At 39.7% G+C, this 22,181-nt stretch overlaps 3 protein-coding genes across 4 annotated transcripts; 2 read left to right on the top strand and 1 right to left on the bottom strand.

The window, feature by feature from the left end:
* Nucleotides 1-9,888, top strand: LOC125726326 (divergent protein kinase domain 1B-like). The gene is made up of 5 exons (XM_049002621.1): nucleotides 1-592; nucleotides 3,971-4,105; nucleotides 6,630-6,737; nucleotides 6,831-7,007; nucleotides 7,323-9,888. The coding sequence occupies exons 1-5, from the start codon at nucleotides 530-532 to the stop codon at nucleotides 8,133-8,135; spliced, it is 1,296 nt and encodes a 431-aa protein (XP_048858578.1). The 5' UTR covers nucleotides 1-529; the 3' UTR covers nucleotides 8,136-9,888.
* Nucleotides 9,889-14,148: 4,260 nt separating this feature from the next.
* pierce1 (piercer of microtubule wall 1) lies at nucleotides 14,149-15,071 on the top strand. Its single transcript, XM_048998218.1, has 3 exons — nucleotides 14,149-14,338; nucleotides 14,548-14,626; nucleotides 14,792-15,071. Exons 1-3 carry the CDS (start codon nucleotides 14,211-14,213, stop codon nucleotides 14,990-14,992), a joined length of 408 nt encoding a protein of 135 aa, XP_048854175.1. The 5' UTR covers nucleotides 14,149-14,210; the 3' UTR covers nucleotides 14,993-15,071.
* A 94-nt stretch (nucleotides 15,072-15,165) lies between these two features.
* Nucleotides 15,166-21,624, bottom strand: LOC125720318 (protein phosphatase 1 regulatory subunit 26-like). 2 transcript variants are annotated; one of them, XM_048995566.1, is made up of 6 exons: nucleotides 21,524-21,624; nucleotides 17,040-20,786; nucleotides 16,833-16,953; nucleotides 16,555-16,677; nucleotides 15,807-15,859; nucleotides 15,166-15,362 (listed from the first exon to the last, which is right to left on the bottom strand). In XM_048995566.1, coding segments are annotated over exons 2-6 (4,044 nt in total). In that variant the 5' UTR covers nucleotide 20,786; nucleotides 21,524-21,624; the 3' UTR covers nucleotides 15,166-15,361. The 2 variants fall into 2 exon arrangements, with proteins under 2 accessions (XP_048851523.1, XP_048851533.1); XM_048995576.1 differs by lacking the exon at nucleotides 16,555-16,677.
* Between the last annotated feature and the right edge of the window lie 557 nt (nucleotides 21,625-22,181).

Below are 22,181 nucleotides of genomic sequence, written 5' to 3'. Positions count from 1 at the left end.
TCGCTGCATATATTGAGTTTTGAGCATCCATAAAATTAAATTGTAATTGAAAAACAATATGCTTAATATAATGTATTGCAATTACACGACTATTTGTATTATGCGATATATTGTATTTTTATTGGACCACAAGTTAAAACAATATTGTCAAAAAAATAAATCTCTTAATATTAACAGAAATTAAATTAATTTCGTAACTTATTTTACGGGACAGGTGGATGCTTAAGTAGCTCGGTTTATACAACGGAATTTTTTGACCTAGGAAGACCTTGTGCTTAGAAGCTGTGGGGAAATCTCCATGTTCCTTTTCGCCTCGGCGTTTGCACACACACGCTCACCTTGGACAACATTTACACCCCACCGACCCATCAGATCAAACGCCTCAAAAGTGAATGATGCAAATGGTGTGGGGAGAGATCGTTGAAATTAAATGTGACCCGAACCAGCGGGAACACAGATTATTTTTCTCTCAACCATTAGAAGCTATAAAAGGAAGAAGAAGCGGTCCTCTGCCCATCGGGATCAAAGCATGAGGAGTTTACGAAGACTTGCGCATCTAGTCTTGTTTTGCCCAATGTCTAAAGGACTGCAGGTCAGTTGTTTTCATCATGGAATACGCTGTCAGAATATGAACATAGTGACTTTATGGTTAGATGGCTGTAGTGCACGCCAAGGATATCTGCATGCAAAATGGCCATGTCCGTATTGCATTCATCTGAAATCAGATAAATAAAATGCGCTATAAGGACGAAGGTTTATTCCATTACGTAATGAATATTACCCACGCCTGCGATGTTGGCGTTAAAAGACTGGTCCGCTATGCGAGGATAGCTTGTTTTCGCCTCGATTCCTGCAGATCGTGTTATAAAGCAGGTCCCCATATTTCATGCATTTTCTGTTCAGACCTTGCATCACGCCAGTGTCTCATGTTTAAGTAAGACTCTGTCGTAAATGGCAATTTAAATAAATTAACTTAAAATCAGAAATGAATGCAATTGGCTGAGCGTTGTGGTAAAACCCGATGAAGTATAATTAAACGTCGTCTCATTCTGGACATTTTATTGCTCTAAGAAACTTGTGGGTTGACTTAAGTTTCATGATTTAAAGTGGGCAAACGCGGATACGCAGTTTGCTGAATGAAGGCAGTGGGAATGTAGCTGTTCGATTTCATTCTTTGTTCGTGGTTCATCGTGAAATATAAAAACTGAAATCCTTTTTAGCAATGTATTAAAAAGCGTATTAATACAGTGATATGACCGATTGCCTATTATAGACTTTTAAAGTTTGGTCTACGGCAGTGGAGCAAGTGAGTCTGCTTTGATAGCCTGACTCAGAAAGGGGTCCTACTGTAGTACTTTTAATATTGCAATGGTATTGTGTAGTTAAGCCTCATTTCTAAATCATGTTTTCCTATATCTTAACAAAAATCTATATACATTAAACCGCAGACTTACTGCAGTTGTACTATCCCGTCATGCCCACAGACCAGTAACTACAACATGAAACAGAAATCAAACGAGAATTTCAAAATATTGCACATTTCAGTTGCAGCGAGGAATTATCATTTTTCTTCCTAAAGTGCACTTAAATTACTCTGTCCCCATTATTTAAACCATTTGATAAACAAAGTCAACCAGTTGTCTCTGCGTTAAGTCGCCATATGTGATCCTTATTGCTCTGTGTTGGACTGGCCTTGTTGGCACAGATAAACTCTACAGGATTTCTTTCCCATCATTGTTATATCCACCTCGTGATGTTTCCCGATAGCCTCGTGAATATTTCACATGCACCCCATGGCATTCCTTGTACACTGACATATTTGTGGACTCATTGATAAATGATTAATCCCTTCCCTGGCTTACCATTCTGGAGTAATCTCCTAATTGTTGTCACTTCACAGCCCGAAAGAACCACTGTTTGCACATTATAAATAGCTAGTAAACAAACAAGATAATTTCTCACAGTCAAAAAATTAGCTATTTCTGTGAGAGACTGGCATTCCACTCAGGGTGTGCCCCCCAGTCTTGTACCTTATGTTGCCAGTGATGGACTCCAGCAGTTAGCGGATGGATGGATGGATGGATAATTTTCTGTTCGCTAGCTGGTGTAAACTTTTTTTTTTTTTTTAATGTTTCGTCTTTTACTCGATGGACAGATTAGCTGTGCTTATCAGTGGAAGGAGAGGTTCTGCCTTCTTCACATTGTCTCTGCGGGTACCTCATTGTTTTCACTGCCCCCCCCATCTTAATGTTGTGAGCATAACGGGGACCTGACCAATAATGTGATAATGTGTAGAACAGATCCTTGAAGAGTACACCTCTACCCCAGTGGAAAGTCAAGGGTGTACAGAAGTGAAAGTAATGGATCTAGGGCAGAAATTTACTAAGGTACTGGCCTGAATATAAGACGCTGTTTTTCCCAAAAATATGTCTAAAAAAACTGAGGTTGTCTTGTATTCAGGCAAATACGATTTATACCATATACAATGTATAAATTACTTTCCTGATCTGGATTTATGTAATGCATTGAAAAAGTATCCAAAGGAGAAGTTTTAATTAAAATCAAATTAAAAACAAGTGGATTTCCTTCAAATTTAATGGACCCTAATTGTTAGTTTGGCCAAAAAGCTAAGTTGTGAGGGCCAGAGCTGGGAAGCGTTAGCGATGTACAGTCTGGCTCTCTGCATCTGCCAGTTATTGGTTGACAGTGGGGAAAAGTTGGATTGTTCCTGCAACGGACGCCTGGTGGTCCTGCTGGACACCATGTTAAGTGAAGTGTGAAAGGAGGGCAGACTTGGCTGAATGTGAGAACAAATTAAACACTCAAGTTTCCTCACAGGTCTGAAATCTTTTATTTTTCTATCTACGCTGGCAACAAAATCAATTGTGCTACGCAGTTAATTTTCCCTGCTTACTAAGTGTGAGAATTTCCATGCCATATGCTGTGAGTGAAAATATTTACTGAAGCAAAAGAACGAGAAACATAGAAGTATTATCTAGATAGCTCAAAATTAGCACGAGAATAAAGCTGGGGTTTTATGAGTAATAAAACATCCAATAACTATGCAAGATGTCTAACGCAGTTTTAATGTCACGAGTATAGTTTATGCTCAGGTATATTTTATTGGATGTGATTACTCAGGTTTTGTGGAGAGCAACTTACGGTAGATGCAGGATATATTTTCTGTTAGTAGGCAGTACATTACGGGAGTGTACATTTCTTAGAAATATAAGATATATAAAATATAAGAAAAACAAGTTCATAATATTATTATCCTGCATCAGCTTAATTAGTAAGGTGCCGTGCCATGGAATGCCTGCATCTATTTAAGCTATAATTTATAAATTAGAAATGCAGTTGTTTCAGAGGTGGTTCAGAGACCGTGTTGCATTGACTCTGTGTGCTTTGACCGGCTGTGTGTGACCGGCTAACAAAAATGGATGGATTGATAGAAAGATGGCACTCTGGTGTTCTTTATAGAATTGATACAGGCTGCTGCCAGGCTGTTACAGTGCCTCAGCTTGTTGAAGAGTTAAGTTCACAACAACAACAAAAAAAATACCTATCAGCCAAAAGAGTAATTATTATATGTAGCTCAGAATCTTACACACAGCCTGAGGGTATCCTTCACAAGGTTATTCTGATGTGCAAGGGAATGAATTGCTGGTATCAAGAGGACTGTTTGTTTTATTGACCCGAGGCAGGGTTTGTTTAACAGTACTCAGGATACAGCAGAGCAACCCCTGTGGTCAAATAATTAAAACTGAAATAGGGTCAATGAAAACTGAGTCAATAAGGTGGTTTGAGTCATCACTGGGAACATAATCGAGAGATCTATAAGTTCTAACCACTTTATGGAAATAAAACTCTAAGGCAAAATCCTTTGCTAAGGTCATGAACAGCAGTGGTCCTGCCCTTTTTTCAGCCAAGCTCAGACATCAAACTCTTTCTACACGCCCCTCCCCTGTAGAGTCGACTTCCTGCCATAAAGGTCAAGTACCTGTTTCTGGCTTGGCTTGGTGTCCTGGTGGGAAGCTGGGCTGTCTACATGCACTATTCCTCATACTCGGAACTCTGTCGAGGACACGTCTGCCACATGGTCATCGTAAGTATTGACTTATGTTCGCTCTCAATTATGGCACAGGCTCAGAATCGCTGTGGAGAAACTGCCTGTTTGTAGTGTTGGTGTTTTAAAGGACTGATTCTTCAACGAGTTATGTTGAGTAACTTTTGAGATTAGCAATGTGTGACAGTATAGGAGAGTGAAATAAGATCTTATTTTAGCAATAAGGCCATTAGCAATGATGGGTACATGCAGTAAAATTCATAGGCTGTTATGTACAACTGAAGGAGTGCAACTCCCTGTAATATATAATTTTGACTCTCCATGGCCATATTGTTTGGTCTTGTAACAATCGATTTATTCCTGCGCTACAATTTGGAATTAATTTTGAAGCTTCATTTAAACGATCTGATATGTAGGTAACCATCTGCTTAAGTCCCATGTGCAAGAGTGCCTGTCCAGGTGGTCTTATGAATTAGCTTTTGGTTACAATGTTCAGGAAGCACCTCCCTGACTTAATTACAGTATATAGACTTGATTATCACAATTTAACAGGTGAATAAGTTCTTCTGAACGACATTAACAGTGACACACGAAGCATTGAGGAATGGGGTCTCCTAGGAAACTGGCTCCTCCTGGAATAATTATCTTACGTAAGAGTTTAAAAAAAGCTGGGGGATATACGCTGGACCACTTCAGTGGCTAATAGTTAGAATTAGGCCAAGGTAATAAGTAGATTCTTGATCTTTAAAACCTGAATGTAATCGGAGCTAGTTATAACTCCATTGACACAGAAACAGGTCTTTGTGTATGTCCCCCCCCCCCCCCCCAAAAAAAAACAAAAATGAACACCACCAAAGAGAACTCTGTTTTTCCCAAATGGCAAAACAGTCTCTCTGCCATGTGATGCTGCACACATTTGTCGGGGCCCCTGTTCCTCTGTCAGTGCCCAACCAATGCTGACAGCATATGACATCTGTTCTGGATGCGAGTTGTTCATCTAGGTGGTCCTTCATGCATCTGTACCACTCAGAGCTCACACCTCCACGTACAGACCACTATTGTTCATGTGGAAGGCTGTACAGCCCAAGTTAGATAGGAAATCCTAGCCACCAGCCGCTATTTTTTACCAAAAACGCTCCTGCCTGTCAGTGGAGCCTCAGTACACCCACATCAGGGGTCACACTGATTGCTGTTGAACCAAAGAACAATTTACATCCCTTTTATTATGCTGCTTTAATCAGGCACTTGACCTGCCTCAAATATCATATGCAAACTATTTTTAATTAATTTATTTTTAAAAGTCCACTCCAAAAATATTAAATGATTTTTCAAATGCCTGCATATATAATTGCAGACCAGAGTAGTTGGCCCTTTTATTTTGCAAAATAAGTCATGAAGTGACTGGGAATTGTTCCTGTTCCTGTTTGTGTTGGCAATACATCAATGCATTTTTCAGTCGTTAGCTGGTTTTTTGATATTTAAGAGATATTAATTAAACATGATATAAACACCTTAGCCGTCAACTATATCTATATCATAAAAAAAATAATAATTAATTCTTTAATGTTTAGATTTTCCCCATGATTAGCAGTTATAAGATGGATTTGCATGATTTTGGGTGTATATTTCTATAGTGTGGTTTTTATTTCTACCTCAGTTTGGTGTATAGAGTTCTTCTCATATACACCTGTGTCCCCTCAGAATACTCTGGTCTCTTCTCAAATTCCAAAGGCATGTGTGTTAAGTGAATCAGTGTAGCCTGTGATGGACTGGCATCCAATCAGTGTAGCCTGTGATGTGCTGGCATCCAATCAGTGTAGCCTGTGATGGGCTGGCATCCAATGAAAGACTGCTACTGCCTCGTGCCCAGTGCTTCCCGGAATAGACAACAGGTTAACCGCAGCCTTCTACTGGATAAGTTGTGATGGAAGATGGATGGATTGGTGGCTGGTTTTAGGTTCCTGAGGTCTGGTTAGATTTCATTAGCCACTAGAGTATCAAAGTGTAATTACCTATAGTCGTGACTGCAGTGCCAGCAGCGTGGTTGAGATTTAACGTCAGTGCTGCATGGCTTCTCATGACAGACTGTAAGCAAGGCAGAGGTTATAATCTCAGGGAGTCCAGGAGAAAGAACGAGGCACTGCATGTCTTCCCTGCAGTGTAGCTGCTGATCTAACAGGGCTTTGAAACACTTCATCCAAGCCCCTCTCTAACATATTTTCAATGAAGATTATCTTGCTGGCAATATGTAAATGTGTAATGAAAAGCACTCACCACGGTAACTATGAAACACAATGCAGGGATCACCATGGTCAAGCCTGCATCTTTTTCTTGGTAAAATCCCCAGAAAATTAATTGGGGGTAAATATGAATGGCCTGGGGTATGTAGTTCCCACCAGGTGACCTGCTAATCCTAATAATTATGCAGAATTCAAGGATGGCACTAATCCATCACTTTATTTATTAGATTTTAGCTGTTCCTCGAGCACAGAAGGTCTGTCACGTTTTTTCTGGTGCACTTTTCCTCCCGTGTGTCTCCCGTATGTTCCTCCCCCCTTCCTAGTGTGATCATTACAGGAGAGGCATCATCTCTGGCTCATCCTGCAAAGCCCAGTGTGAGGACAACACGCTGGTACTGCAGCACTGTCTGTCCTCCTCACCCTCCCACCAGGTACTAGCAGTACTGTACGGCCTATATAAACACATAAGCAACATGGAGTTACAGTCCAGCTCATTAAATTAAGCTTAATCTTTTCACTCATAGGTATACAGTGGTGTCTGGAATGAAAGGTCTGTGATTATCAAGTGTGGCGTCGAAGAGGCACTGCGGATCGATGGCAGTCCGGACACTGAGCTCAGACGGGAGGTGACGCTGTTTGATAAGCCGACCCGAGGCACATCCATGGACGAGTTCCGGGAAATGATTAATAATTTTCTCAAGGTTGGGATTCTTAAGTATATAATGTTTTAATTAGTTATGTTATCTTTAAAGTATCTGCAGAATAGAAAGTAATGAATGAAAAAAGACAATATGACCAACAGATAATCAGTACTTTATCTGTCATTGTGTATTTTGTCTCCAGTCAAAAACTGAGTATAGCAAACCAAAGTCAAACACAAAATGAGTGTTATCAAAGGCTGACATAAAATCACTTCCTTTGCACAAATAGGATTTGTATCAGATGTATTTTAAACATAATAATTATCATGTATGTGGAAGAGATAGTTGTTTTATACTGTCTTCTCCCTTGCATAGTCAAATCTAGGGGAACAGGCATCCCTGGGAAGCCTTGTTGGACACATCATTACGTTAGCAGACGTCAACCAGGATGGCAAAGTGTCTTTGGCAGAAGCCAAGTCCATCTGGGCCCTCCTGCAGGTGAATGAGTTCCTCTTGATGATGGCATTGCACGAAAAGGAACACACTCCGAAACTGCTCGGTTTCTGTGGAGACCTGTATGTGACAGAGCGCGTGGACCACAGCTCTCTCTACAGGCTAGTTGTCCCACACTATTTACAGTCGCTGGTCCCCATGGCTCTTAGCGTCAATGTGAACCAGTGGCTGGCCCCCGCCTGGCCTCGCCGTGCTCGTATTACAATCGGCCTGTTAGAGTTCGTGGAGGAGGTCTTCCATGGCTCTTACGGCAGTTTCTTTATGTGTGATACCAGCCCACACCACATCGGCTACAACAAAAAATATGACTGCAGAATGGCAGACCTTCACAGTGTTGTGTCAGAGATGGTAGTGCGCCGGTTTCTGAAGGGACGCCGGTGCGAGAAAAACGCCGACTGCACCTACGGGAAGGACTGCACGGCCACTTGCGACAAACTCATCAGGCAATGCAACACGGAAGTTGTGCAGCCCAACCTGGCCAAGGTGTGCAGGCTGCTCCAGGACTACCTGCTGTTCGGTGCTCCGCTTGACCTACGGCTGGACCTCGAGAAGCAGCTCCACACGTGCATGACCCTCAGCGGCCTGGCCAGCCAGATGGAGGTCCACCACTCTTTGGTCCTCAACAACCTGAAAACTCTGCTGTGGAAAAAAATCTCCAACACAAAATATTCGTGAAGAGGTAGAAGAAGCTTTTTTGCAGTCTTTTGCTGAAATGTGAGCTGTACTGACTATCGCAAAATGATGAAGTTAAAGCCCTGTGCTGTGTGGACTTTGAGATTTAACATCCCAGGAAAGCTTTCTGCGAAAAATGTATACTTTGATTAGTGTTGACCTCAGACTGGATTTGTTTCAGTGGATATATAGAAATATCAAGTCTTACCCCTCTTGAACTAAACAGTTTAGGCTGACAATTTCAGATTCTGACTTTGTTTTTCAGTATCTGAAACTTTCTCAGGGCTGCTTGTGAGTGATAAGAATTATTCATTGTTCTAGAGAAGACCTTGAGTTAATTTTTTTATGATTAACGCAATGAACTAAGCTTTCATACTATAATGTTCGACTTCAGTTCCCTCCTGCAATTTATAAATTGCATTTATAATTGCATGATGGTCTTGAGGTGTTTGAAAAAAGTGTGTGTGAAAGAGGGAGAAATCCTTTTGTACAAAACATTTAATGAGCGGTTTAAAGCTTTCTGAAGCTACGAAGGTTTTTGATACTGTTAGCAGAGCATGTCAATACACTGTGGAACACTAGGTTCATACTGATCGATCAATTGCCACAAAGGTCAAATCCTCAAACATCACAATCACTTTCAGCAATTTTATATCAAACGGGCACATTCTGAAGAATATGAATCTTGCAATGCAGTGCTGTCAATAGCCGCCCATAATTATGAGGTACGAATGAGGACAGTGTAACAGTGCTGTAAACCAGCTAAAAAAATGTAACGGTACATCAAACAGTAAAGATTTATCATGATCCTTTTTTTAAAAGCCAGTCTTAATCTGTAATCATTGTAATACTAATAAAGAACTATTAAATGCTTTAAAATTCTGTCATAAAACTCCGTCTGAGCACATAAGCAGCCTATTAAGTTTATTAAAATTTAAATTGTGTTTGGATTAGAACAGATTTGTTTTATGACTCTGACCGGGGATATTACGTTACGTTATAACTGTTACTCGGCAGTGTGTTGCTGAGTTTCTGAAACCTTCAAGACGGACAGTTTTTCCTTTGCTTTAGTAACATATACTATATGAAATATACTAACATTAGACTATTCTTTTGCTTCTCTCTCTGTTATGATTTCTGATCTAAGTCGGTGCTCTGTTAGAGTTGGCTACATTGCTTATGTGTTAACTATTTGAATCTTTTAGAAAACTATTTCTGAAACACGGTTATTTGACATGGGATGTTTATTAAATATGTGAAAGTATAATATTCCACCTAAACAGTGTAAGAAGATGTTTTCACATGTGTGAATGGGTTGCATTTAGCCATTTATGTAATATGTTTAAGTAATATGTGATTATGTCTCCCTGGGGAACTGGAAGAGGCTGATGTATGATGTTATATAGATTTTGCCTTTAGAGTTTTTTAAGGAAAAGAAGATGAGAGATGAAGCTGCTTTGTAAAGTGTCATTGCTGTTTCAGCTGGGACACTGGCACCTCCAGCTCTGAATATACAAGAAAGCTGAACTGAAGCTACTCCCACATAGTTATAGCAAAGAAACCTTTTATCTTCGTTCACCTTTGGATAAAAGGACCAAAATATGTAGTTTAACAAATAAAAAAACCTTGAAAAAATGTAAGTTTTCCATTCTGCAGGTTATATAAATACCAGTTTTTATTTAGAAATAATCATGATAAAAAAAATGTGTACATTATCATACTTTCTGTGATTAAACTGCTACACCAATCTCAGAAATCTGTCACTTGTCAGAAGGTTTTTAAGTTGCTTGCCACTTGTTTTTTTTCCCTTGGAAATTCAGTCTTGAACCACATTTAGTAAATCCAAGTGCAGAGTTTCCTGACAGACTATCAGTCTTACTACACATGTAGTTAAGTGCAGAGCATGCACTGCATTTCAGATTACTCCCTCGCTAATGTTGCTGCACATTACCTTCCGGATGTGAGCTCTGATTTGGATGTAGCTGGAATGCAGTGCAAATATCGTATTCAATATAACTGATCTTTTGTTTTGCTTTTGAAAATATATAACAGAAAATCAGTAATGACATAAAACACAAAAGTAGCCTGACAGATATAGATTTTTTTTTCTTAGAAGATGCTTATATAGCAGCTTTGCTCAGGATAGCAACGGAATTTAGCTTTACTATATTTTAAGTTGTGGCATTAGCTGATTGCACCATTGCAGCATTAATGCTTTTGGAAAAACAAGATCACATTTACTCATATTTATAGCATAAACTGAACTTCTGACCTTGTAAGAAACAATGTTCTAAATTCAGAGATTGAAAGGATGTTGGATAGATTTGGCTGATGGGAGGGTTGGGATCAGAACAAAATCGTGAAAGGAGCCTCTGAAATCGTGTCCATAGCCATGTGCCACTCATGGACTGACTGACTCCCACCAGAGGAAGAACATAATTAAGTTGAGGCTGCTACAGACCAGGCACCCCAGTAAACCTGGTTCTGCCGATGGGGTCTGTAACCAAGGTCAGATGATGCAGTTACTCGTAAAAAGATGATGAGAAGGGGCTGCATACAGGAGACTGAAATATATAGGACCTCATTAGTGTTTTCAGTTTCATCACTAGTCATCCAGACTCTGTATGTATACTGCTGATGGGGGGGCAGCCCAGTATTGGGCCCCCAAAATCTACCATTCTCCAATATGAGCAGGAGCATAGGAACCAGGGGGGGCTGTACCCCTCAATATTTAATCTGACTACATTTGCCCCACCCTCAAAAATAGATTTTTGTGTCATACTGTCATGCCCTGCTCGTCGGCTCCTCATGTGTGCCACGCCCCCCGATTACCCACGTGTGCTTCCCTGATTGTCTCCAGCCCTGTCTGATTACGTTGCTTAGTCCTGTTGTATTTAAGTCTTGGTCCAACCTGTCTCCCTGTCTGTCACTGAGGTAATGGTGTGGTTTTGTGGCGTTCGGTATTCCCAGTCCTCGTCTCTGTAATAAACCCCGTAGTTTACCATGAATCTGTGCGGTTTGCCTGATCCTTGCACACCTGCCCGCACGATCGCCTGTCTGCTCTGTCCCGATCGTGACACATACCCAGTGTCAAACACTGTCTTATGTCCTGGTATATGAGACATGTCAACCACTCCAATAGAACCACGAATGAATCTGCCATCCTTTACTGTTGGCCTTGTAGCAGGGAGTGGACAAAATAATTGAAAAATGCAACAGTACATGAATATTATTTTTTTCTTTTGAGAATGTTCCTCTTGATACTTCAGTTTTTGCAATTGCATTTCAGATATAGATCCTTTGGACTCTTGACACTGTTAGCTGCCTTGTGTCGCTTTGAAAACATATCAAAGAGCGAACTTTTCTGATACATACTACTAACTGGCATTCAACCAAATATGACTGTCCTTTGTGGCTGCATTTGTAATTATGATTCAGTGACTTCAAAGTTAAACTACTTTTTCAGTTTTGCTTGTAGTTTCTGTTATTTCGTCCATCTATTGTATTATATGAGGCTTTCACACATGCGTATTTAGGAAAGATAAGAGCACACACACTGATATAGCACATTGCCACACTCACCACACAACAAACCACCTCAGGCATGAGAACCAGAGTGCAGCCATGTAGCAGATGATACCTCAGCAGCACAATAGTGCAAATGGAATGGAACAGTGTGAAGTTTTTTTTTTCCAGTGATTGGAGTGATAATCCTGCCACTAACCTCCAAATTTTCCCTGTAAGATAAAAGGCCTCCTTATAGGGCTGGATGTAGATTAACATCATACCCAGAACAAAGCAATTGCAGGTTAAGGGCCTTTGCTCAAGAGCCTAATGGAGTAGAATCACTTCTGGCATTCACAGGATTCAAACCAGCAACCTTCCAATTGTTGGCACAGATCCCTAGCCTCACAGCCACCACTCCACCCACATGTAATCCCGACTAAAACAAATGTCATTGCATTTTTAACACACGTCTAGAAAAAAATTCATGTGACTTTTAGTGTTAAATTTATTTCTGACTTCTCTTACAGACTGGCGTAAAGTTAGTTTAATATTCAACATCCATTTGACATTCAACTTATTATGCGTTTCAACCATTTCAGTGAATTATGTCAAACCACCTGTGTAGCATCGAGAATAACATTCTTCATGTGTCACAAGGCTTGTCTTTGAAATATTCATTGTGAAATTTTCTTTTACAAATACAAATGACGTGTACATTTACACGAAGCTATTATGCTCCTGTACCATGTGACCTCATGATCTCAAACCATCTGTGCAGCAGAGAGAATAATGTGCCTCATGTGTCACAGGCTTGTTTTTGAAATATTCCTCTTGTAGTTTCATTGCAGCTAAAAATGACGTATACATGCACATAAAGCTATTATGCTCTTGCACCATGTGATATATGCTACAGTCCATACAGCTGTTTGCTTTATCACCCATGGCACAAAGTGTCTGACAGCTTCCGTCATGATGAGAAAGCAGTCTGGCCCCCACTTAGAGCGTACCTTGCCTCTCTGGATTTGAATCAGGTGATATGGAATTATTCATGAAGAAATCAGTTGTACAGTATGCTGGAATTTTTTGTCATTTTTCTGTTGGTTATTCCAGATATCGTGGAACCATCAGTTGCATGTATCACACTGAGTCTAGAACACAGAACAATAGACCATCAATTATGCTTATTAAGTTTTGTAAGGTATGTATGTGCTATTGAGTTCTGTCTTGGGGGTTTAATATAGCTCGAAAATATCTATTCTTGACATGTCTGTTAGTATAGATTATCAGTACAGTGAGCAACATCCTTGTGCATTTTTCTGTTTGTGTATGCGAGAGAGAGTGTGCTTCTTACTATCAGTGTGTCAGTGGGTGTACAACTAAACAGAGCAGCATGCATAGTTAATCAAGTTACACTATGCATTCCACATATGTTTGAGTCTGATGTAATGCCACCTGATGCCACAGTAGTAGTTACCCAGTCAATAACAACTGCTTTGGTCCTTGAGGTTTTTGGGACATCTTTGAGTCCACATGTTGAGCAGTACTCGCCTCTTCTATGGTTCTATGGTAGCAAAGTACACGAGTAAACTGTACTGGACTGTAGCCTTTCACGTAGCGGAGCTCATTTACATCTCCCGGCATGCTCCGCGCAATTTGTAAACAGCCATTGCCTGCGTAAATAGTTGTGCTGTGGTCCGGACTGCACCTTTATACTTACCTGTATTTGTGCATGATCCGTGCATGATCCTTGCCTGATCCACGTACGTCTCTTTGCAATTTGTAACTTCTCACCGTGTGTACAACCTGCTGTTTTTCTTGGGACGTCCTGATGTAATCATGCGGTTTTGCTTGATTGTCTTGACTATGAAAGTGCATTGTTAGCTGTAATGTAAACTCTCTGCTGAACAATTGGTTTGAAATCATGAGGTCACATGGTGCTGGAGCTTAATAGCTAGCTTTATGTGCATGTACTGTATACATCATTTTTATTTGCAAAAAAAAAATCACGATGAATATTTCAAAGACAAGCCTTGTGACATATGAAGAAAGTTATTCTCGATTGACATAATTCACTGAAATGGCTGAAGCGCCTAATAAATTTGCATTTTGAATGTAAAATGAATGTTGAATATTAAACTTGCTATACGCCGGTCTCTGACCGGACAAGAATCTGCTACTGGAAAACAATAATATTTACCTATATTTCACACACTTTCTTATTATCAAACAGAAATCTGGTTAAATTTACTTCTTGTGAAATCTGTGATGGTAGCACAACTGACGTATCATGCATACATACGAAGTTAACAAACATCTACATATACAAACATGCGTTACGTGCGTTTCGATTTGTTTAGGTATTTAATGTATTATAATTTAGAACATTTGATTTTCACTCTTAGAATAATCCATAGTAGCTCTGCAGAGATGTGTTTCTCTTATTCCTGACATGCGGAAGGCTTCAAGTTGCGTACATTCATGTACGCGGTGACATCACGTAGTTACGTAAATGTTTATAGCAACGGCGCGTTTCTCTCACGGGACGCACACAGGAGCACATAATACTGTCACATGGACGGAGAAAAGCCCGATCTCTCTGCGGAAAGTGGCACGACCACACCAACAACAAGTGATGTGTACAGAGTAGACAAAAACCTTCCCGGACGATTTAACAACCCGAACTGCTTTCGAGGATACAGGTGATTCTTTTTCAGCAGTAATTTATAGCTAGATGGCTAAGCCTAATTTCGTACACATGACTGTGTTTGGAGGCTGTGTCATATACTTACGTAATCTCACATTGTATTGGCTTTTCTGAATCAAACGGGTTGACATTGTTACATGCTTTTAATTTATGTTTCGGATATTCCGGCACAGTGTAATTTTACAATTCCCTTGTCCATTTCAGCAAAAAACCTGCCCACCCGTTATATCAGACATCAAACCAGACTTACGGAAGCAAAAAACCGACTGTCCATGAAATGCCTGTGAGATTATTTCTTTGTTTTTGCCCTTGTGTTTTATTATGTGATATTCAAAACCAGAAGTGAGCGATTTTAACGAAAGACTGTCGTGTTATTACTATAACTACCTGCATCGCATGTTTAAGTATCTAACATATGTATATGCATTCTAATGTATTTTACCTACAGACAACCTTCAATGGGACTAACAGGACGTTTTCTGAGCAGAAACTCAAAAGCGGCATGTACAGAGATAATGGCTTCAACACATCTCTGGATAAAAGTAAAGTTACAGGACCCAACATAACGGCCATGTATGATAAGCGTCCCAGACGTTTTTGTGAATACAGTTGTCATGACACCGTCTCGTCTGCTAATAAAGAGAACTAACTTTACCCAAAATTAAGACTAAATAAATAAAAATATATATTGCTATTGTAGTCTGGAAGACCAATAAAGATACTTCTTTTTATACAATATTTGTGTTATCGTTTATTTTTTTTTACACAATACCGATAACCACACAATCAGTAAGGTTAATTTAAATATATTACAATGTATTAAATACAGTGTTAGTAAAAGCATTGTAAAATACGTAATGTGATAGTGAACAAAAAATATACCAAATGCCTAAAATTTTAAATATCTTTTTCAGTTTAATAAGGCAGGAAACTTTGCCAATTGCTCAAATACAAAACTGACCAACATTGCAATGGAACTAACAACTAAATGGGATAACATGGCTGGTCACTCACGGTTTCTGAAAATAATAATAATAAAATGCATAAGCAAATGATCAAATAAACAAACAGACACATCCATCCTCTAATTGCTGGTGTTGGGGGGGGCGGACAATGGAGCCCATTGTAGGTAGCATGGGGCACAGGGCTGGGGTACATGAGAGCCTGTGTGTGTCTGTGTGTGTCTGTGTCTGTGTGTATGGGTTTGTGCACGTGCGCCTGTGATGAGCTGTTCCCTTGCCTTGTGCCCAATGAAGCATAAGATGAACACCAGTCTCACAAGGACCTTAAGGTGGATATATAAGGATCTGGCCTCCACTTTCAAAAAACTGATTCAAATTAGATTAATTTTCCTTTAGTGAAATATATAATCTTAAGTTAAACTTAATATGGTAATGTGAAAAAGTAGCTAAGGATATTTTGTGTCCCATAATGAAAGAGAGAAAATAGAAAATGAATCTTACCAGTTAATCGATGTGAAACTGAGTTTTCCTTTAATAGGTTGTCCCTTGTTAATCTGAAAAGAGGTCAAATAATATGGAATTGTTAGTCATTTAAATTGTAATCACAAAAGCATATTTCAGTTCAGTGATTTTGACTGTAACGCTAGACATTACTCTTTTAAGTTGGCAGGACACCAAAAAAAGTTTCAGTTTACTTTCATCACCTGCACATTTTATCCAAATGTATGCTTTTTTCTGAAGGAAAAAAAAAGTATTTTTTTGATGTCACCACAACAGATTTATGGTCCAATAAAATTTATTCCATGTGCAAATTGTAAGTTTTTCTGATCTGCATTGTTGCATATTCTAGCATGTATGTAGAATGTCTATGTAATATTTAAATTACTTCCTCATTCAATCTTCAGTCTTCATGCACTGGAAAAGTGTGTAAAACCTTCAGCTAAAGACTATAGACAATTACAAATACATGCAACGAAATATTCCTATTTCACATAATAAAGTACCATAAATTTCTAATACACTTAATGTAATGAGAGACTTAAAACTAAAATACTTTTTTACTATTTTCTTAAAAATTACTAATATAATTTCTACATACAATATTGTATTTATATAAGATGCATTTGTGTATAGTAGGAGATAGAAATACAGTAAGTAGTAAATCCATACTAACATTCTTGTACTTTATATCGATTCACCTTAACATTCACATCCCAAAACTGCCTTAGAAAGAAAAGCTGCATGTAACCTGCAATGGAGCTGTCTTTGCATAGAAAGTCTTCACATTAACTGACATGCCACCATTGTGTTTTTGCTGCTCTTTTTCAGTATTTGGCTTGACACAGGCGGCAGGTAACTTCATTTTAACAGTCTATGAAAATACAAGACAACAAACCCTGTTCATGCATCACACCGCACCCATAATCTGCACAATCAATTTAACGCAAATCTCAAATGATTTTCTTCTCTGATTTCAGTATAGTGCAATCTTGTATTGACTACTGTACAACTTTGAAAGTCTTTTACCTGCTGGTCTGCTGTAAACGCAAGAGTCCTGGCCTTAATGTATTTTTCATGCCTCTGTAGTGTATTTAAGGCGATGTAAGTCGTGAACTTCATTCCAGGATCGATGGCAGTAGTCAGAAACCTGTACAATCGTAAAATACAGCAATGTAGCTTTTGCTTATAATAAATTTAACACGACTGAACAAACCAATGTAAAATAACACTTACAATCTATGCCTCAATTTCTTCTCCCCTGAGCTCTGACTAGCTTCCTTTCTCTCATCTGATTCGCTGTCAGTTTCATCTACATAGTCTGTCTCAGCATCAGAGATCATGTTCTGCTCCTCTACTTTCATCTGTTCCACATTTCTTTCTGGATTCCCACTCTCATCTGCTACGACCAGCACCCTGTCCCTCGCAGGAACATTGTTAGCCCCGTGGGTTGACAAATCCACAGACATACTCCGATTCTCCACAACGTGCACCACATTTTTTAACAATGTAGGATCAGGCACTTGAACCTGGGTGCCCTGTCTCATCTGACCCAGGCATCTGTCCAGATGTGTAGGTGGATTAAAGGCTGGCAGTTGGGAACTGGCATCAGCTGGGGCATCCTGAGGGTGGTGGCAAGTGTTTACCAGATTGTTTGAATTGCAGTTATTTATGTCAGACTGAGCTGGGGAGTCAGAAGCATTTGTCAACTGTATCTCTTCAGCATCGATGGAGTTAAGAGAATCTGTATGGAAAAGATTCTGGTCGTGTGACTGTGGCAGCGTCTTCTCAGCTACTGCACTACTCAAACACTTGCTTTCAGCCAATTTGTTATTTCCCTTCACTGCACTGGGGACCAACGGGCTCCTCTTTACAGTCCTTTCTGGTTTAAGCTCAATCGCCTCATTCGGCTGGTCATTTTTAAATGTGTGCTCAGTCGCTTCTGTCTTTACATATGAATTATTATTAGTCCAAAACTTAGAGCGTCCCCGCAGATCTACGGACATATTCTGAGGAACCCTTTCTTCCACACTCACTGGCTGTTCTGTTACAGAGAAGTACTGAGATGTAGCAATTGAGTTCTGGGCTTCAGTTGAGCACTGAACTTTAGCACTTCCTTGAGAATCTGGCAGCTGAGATTCTAGATGTAATTCCTTGGCTGCCAGTGAATGAGCAAAAAGTCTAGTGCTAATCCTGTATGGTTCCACAACTTTTGTTATTTCTTTGGAAATTCTCTCTTTCTTCACTAAGAGCCCGCTGATATCATGCTCCATTCTGTCGTCACTGTCTAAAGACTTGCAGTCTTTCTCTATGTCCTGATTGCTACTTGCTGTACCATACATTGTGGTACCAGTCTGCACTTCCTTTTCTGTGATCATCTCACCATCCAGCCTCTCAATGCTGCCTTGATTCATTTTCCGTTTTAAACGTCTGTTACTTATCAGTTTCTGTTTTCTTGCCAATTTGACATTTTTTGAAATGCAGCTCTTGGCTGGCTCAAAATATCTCGTATTTGATTCAGCAGGGGTTCCTTCATCTGATATATTTCCATCCGAACGGCATAACTGCACAGTTCCAAAACTAACACTCTTTTTGGATTTCAGCCCTGTATCCATTGCCTTCTTTTTACTTTTTAGCAAGTCTTTAATTGCTGTGTGAAGTTCTTCATCACTTTCCAGTGAACTGCTCTTATCTTCATCCAGTTCTCCAGTGTCTTCCCTTCTGTATGAAATTATGCCTGATTTGTTCAAAACTGCACAGTCTTCTTTGTGAGATTTTGATATTTTTTGAGTATTCTCTTTCATGTGTAGTGAGTCCTTTTTCCCATTTTTTTTCACGCCTTCTTCCGTATTTGCAGTGTGCTTCAAACCAAAATCTTCAAGGGTATTTGATGAACTTGTTGATATGCTGGTCAGCGAACCATTGTTTGTGTGTCCAAGCACCAAACTCATGTGCTGAGATCTTTGTTCCATATGAAAATCCTTTTTCATTTTCCTTTTCCGAGACAAGGAGAGTCGCATCTTCTTATTATGGGAAAGGTTGGCCTTGTTTTGTTGCTCGGGAATGGCTCCTTTTTTGCTTGAAGACAGTGTTCTTTCACATGACTGCTTCTGAGTTCCTACATCAGATTCATGTAATTCACTGACTTCCTTTGCAGCATTATCACCTCTGTCCAATGAGCTATTGTTATTGTTATCGTGGCTATTTATGGAATCCCTACTCAAGAATGACAATCGGTAAACAGAGCTGGTGGATAATGTCACCATGTGATTCATGGTTGCTGGCATGATGGTTTTGGAAGTGTCTAGAATGGCCTTGGCACCTATTAACCCAGAAGAAGTATTCACATTAACGGATGCTACAATCTGTGACTTCACTGGTGGGACATTTCTGGTTGAAGAAACACTGTTGTTATTAATATTACATCTGCTCAGTGGCATATTTTGACTGGGACAGGAGACTACTGGTGTAACTGGAACAGTCGTCAGATCTTCCATTCTCTTCTTTGATGAGCATTTCTTTAAAACCATCTGGGTTTCAGAGCCTGTGAACTGATCTGTCCTAAAACTAATAGGCATTTGTTCTTTGTTCTTTTGCGTGTTTTTCTTTTTAGAGAACTTGTGTTTCTCTGTTACCCTTTTCTGGTTCATTTTCTGGTTCTTTAACTTGAAATGATGAATGGCTTCTACAGGGTTTTTCCCGAGCTGCAGAGAGCTAGAAAATATCTGAGAGTGTTCGGCCTTCTCCTTTTGTTTCTCCAGCTTGTACCTCTGAATTGCCTCTTCAATCCCATCATCACTGCTGGAGTCAGTCTCTTCTAAGGGTTTACAGAGTGTCTGTGAACCTATGTCTTCCTGGTTTTGTTTCTCCAGCTTGTACCTCTGAATCGCCTCTTCAATCCCATCATCACTACTAGACTCAGAGTCTTCTTTTAGTTCTAAGGGTTTACAGAGTGTCTGTGAACCTATGTCTTTCTGGTTTTGTTTCTCCAGCTTGTACCTCTGAATCGCCTCTTCAATCCCATCATCACTGCTAGACTCAGAGTCTTCTTTTAGTTCTAAGGGTTTACAGAGTGTCTGTGAAACTTTGGCATTCTGGTTTTGTTTCTCCGGCTTGTATCTCTGAATCGCCTCTTCAATCCCATCATCAGTGCTGAAGTCAGATTCTTCCTTTAACTCTAAAGATTTAAAGGTACCATGTGAAACCACTGCCTTATTTTCCCAAGCTTGATATCTCTGAGTTTCCTCTTCAATGCCATCATTGTCAAAGGAGCAAAACAAATATTTTTCCTGGTGAGAATGAAAACCTGAGTTTGCAGGACGTTTAGTCATTTCTAGAGAAGAGCAACATTTGTGGACCAAACCCCTACCGAGTCCTTTGTTTTTATTTAACAAACGATGCTCAGAAAATCTTTTAATCCCAACGCATTTATTATCCACATCCCTCGTTTTCCGGACTTTGTTGTTTGCAGCGAGGCTTGCATTGCTATTTGGCTTGAGTTCACGCTTCACTTTTTTTCTACTGAGTTTTTTGGACCCCTGCACCAAATCAACAGCTGCCATTCTATTCTTATCATACTTTTCCTTCAAGTATTCTTGAATAGCTTCCTCAATTTCTCTGTCCACCGAATCACTGCTGTCTGAGTGCTGGCTATGCTCCTCTGCTTTAACATCATTTAGCTCAACCATAGATGCCGCCCTGTGCAGAGTGTGACTAGCTGGCCCTGGTCCTTCATTCCCCTTGACAGCGTCCTGGGAGGACAGGGAGCTTCTCAGGCTGTCAATGATCATCTCAACCTTTGCAGGAATTGATGGGCCAGTGCCTTGTACATCACTGTCCGAGTCTTCAAAGCACATGGCCACACCAGAGGTCTGTGAACACCCAGGAGCTCCACATTCTGCATGTGGCACCATTGCAGGTGTAATATTTTTCTGTAACATATTACTTTGAAGAGCTGGACAGTAGTTAGTCCACAATAGCATTCTAGAATCAACAAAAAAGTTAATTACCGTGTTATTCATGAATTTTGAAAAAAAAAAGAAGTTACTTAAATCAATCAAAATACACGTCCATGTATATAATCCAGAGAAGTACAGTTACAATATTACCCCATTGAAAATTTAAGTCTGTATCACAAGAAGTCAGTAAGGACATTAGTTTAATTTCAAAAGGAAGACAATTATCATTTAATTTTTTAGCCATAAGAAACACTGGTATATTATGCTGGTATATTAGCCTACTGTAATATACTACCACGGGCTATATTACTAATTTGCTCACTTCGCTATTGTAAAAAATTCCCCATTTATATAACGACGTGTTTGTAAAATTCAATTTTTAAGGTGTGATTTGGTTTGCATGTAACGCAGGGTGCATATGAAGTTGATATGTAACTGATTTTCTCCTAAATGCCAAAGATGCAGAAATATAGCGGGATCCTCTTTCAGCAGAGATATCAAGCAGATTCGACCAGGCAACATTATAAGTAAAAATTATATGCACGACGTTACATTTAAAATTGTGCAGACAAAAATGATCTCATTTTTAACATTCATCTAATACAATATTTTAAGAGATCACCTCAGGGCCTGAAATCACCTGAAGCAGAGGGAAGGCAGCAATTAAATCGTTCATAAAGACGCCATAGAAAGCACACTTCTGGACGATGTAAAGCGACATCCCTTTTACAATGTAACGGTAAATAAGGATTAAAAACTAACCAGGCAGCAGTTGATCCGCCTCCGGTGTGTATGCGGCCCCGACCCGAACTATTTTCACTTTTTTTCAAGCAGATAGTGCACGGAAACATAGGAGCCGGAGCCCGGGTGAAGCGCGCAGTGACGTACACGGGAACTGTCTGCTGCTGGCTAACGGTCAAAGCTAAGAAACTAAACTAATGCTGTAGCCGAGCAGTCTGCTTCTTCCCTGCTCTCAAAGACCCTGAAGAAGCCAAAATATGGTGCATAAAGTCACTGCAGTGTATTAGGCAATCGTGCAAAACTGTAAATAGTAATTATATTAACTAATGTCAGAACTTGATTTGCTCTTTGTCTCTCTTGATTGTGTCTTAATAATTTAAATGATAGCCACTTGTCTGCCCTGTCTCAGATCAGTTTGTGAGAGGTTTATTGCACTGTCTGCCCCTCATTCCTGTTGTACTGTATCACAACTGATGTCAGATTTTTTGATAATTTTTTTTTATGCTTGCAATTGCTAGAAAGGCACAGCTAGCAATTAATCAGAGGACTCAAACTGAAATTTTGTGTGAAAAAGGTTCTTTTATTGCCAAATAGCCGGAAGGTTAAATGTTTCTAAGTATGGAGTGACCTACTGTTTACAGAGAAAAAGGTTGACAGGAAGCAACAGTGACTGGAAACA

Source organism: Brienomyrus brachyistius, chromosome 2 (genome assembly GCF_023856365.1).
Source record: "Brienomyrus brachyistius isolate T26 chromosome 2, BBRACH_0.4, whole genome shotgun sequence".
NCBI lineage: Eukaryota > Metazoa > Chordata > Actinopteri > Osteoglossiformes > Mormyridae > Brienomyrus > Brienomyrus brachyistius.
Note: the sequence above shows the minus strand (reverse complement) of the source record. Positions and strands in the feature narration are given on the sequence as shown.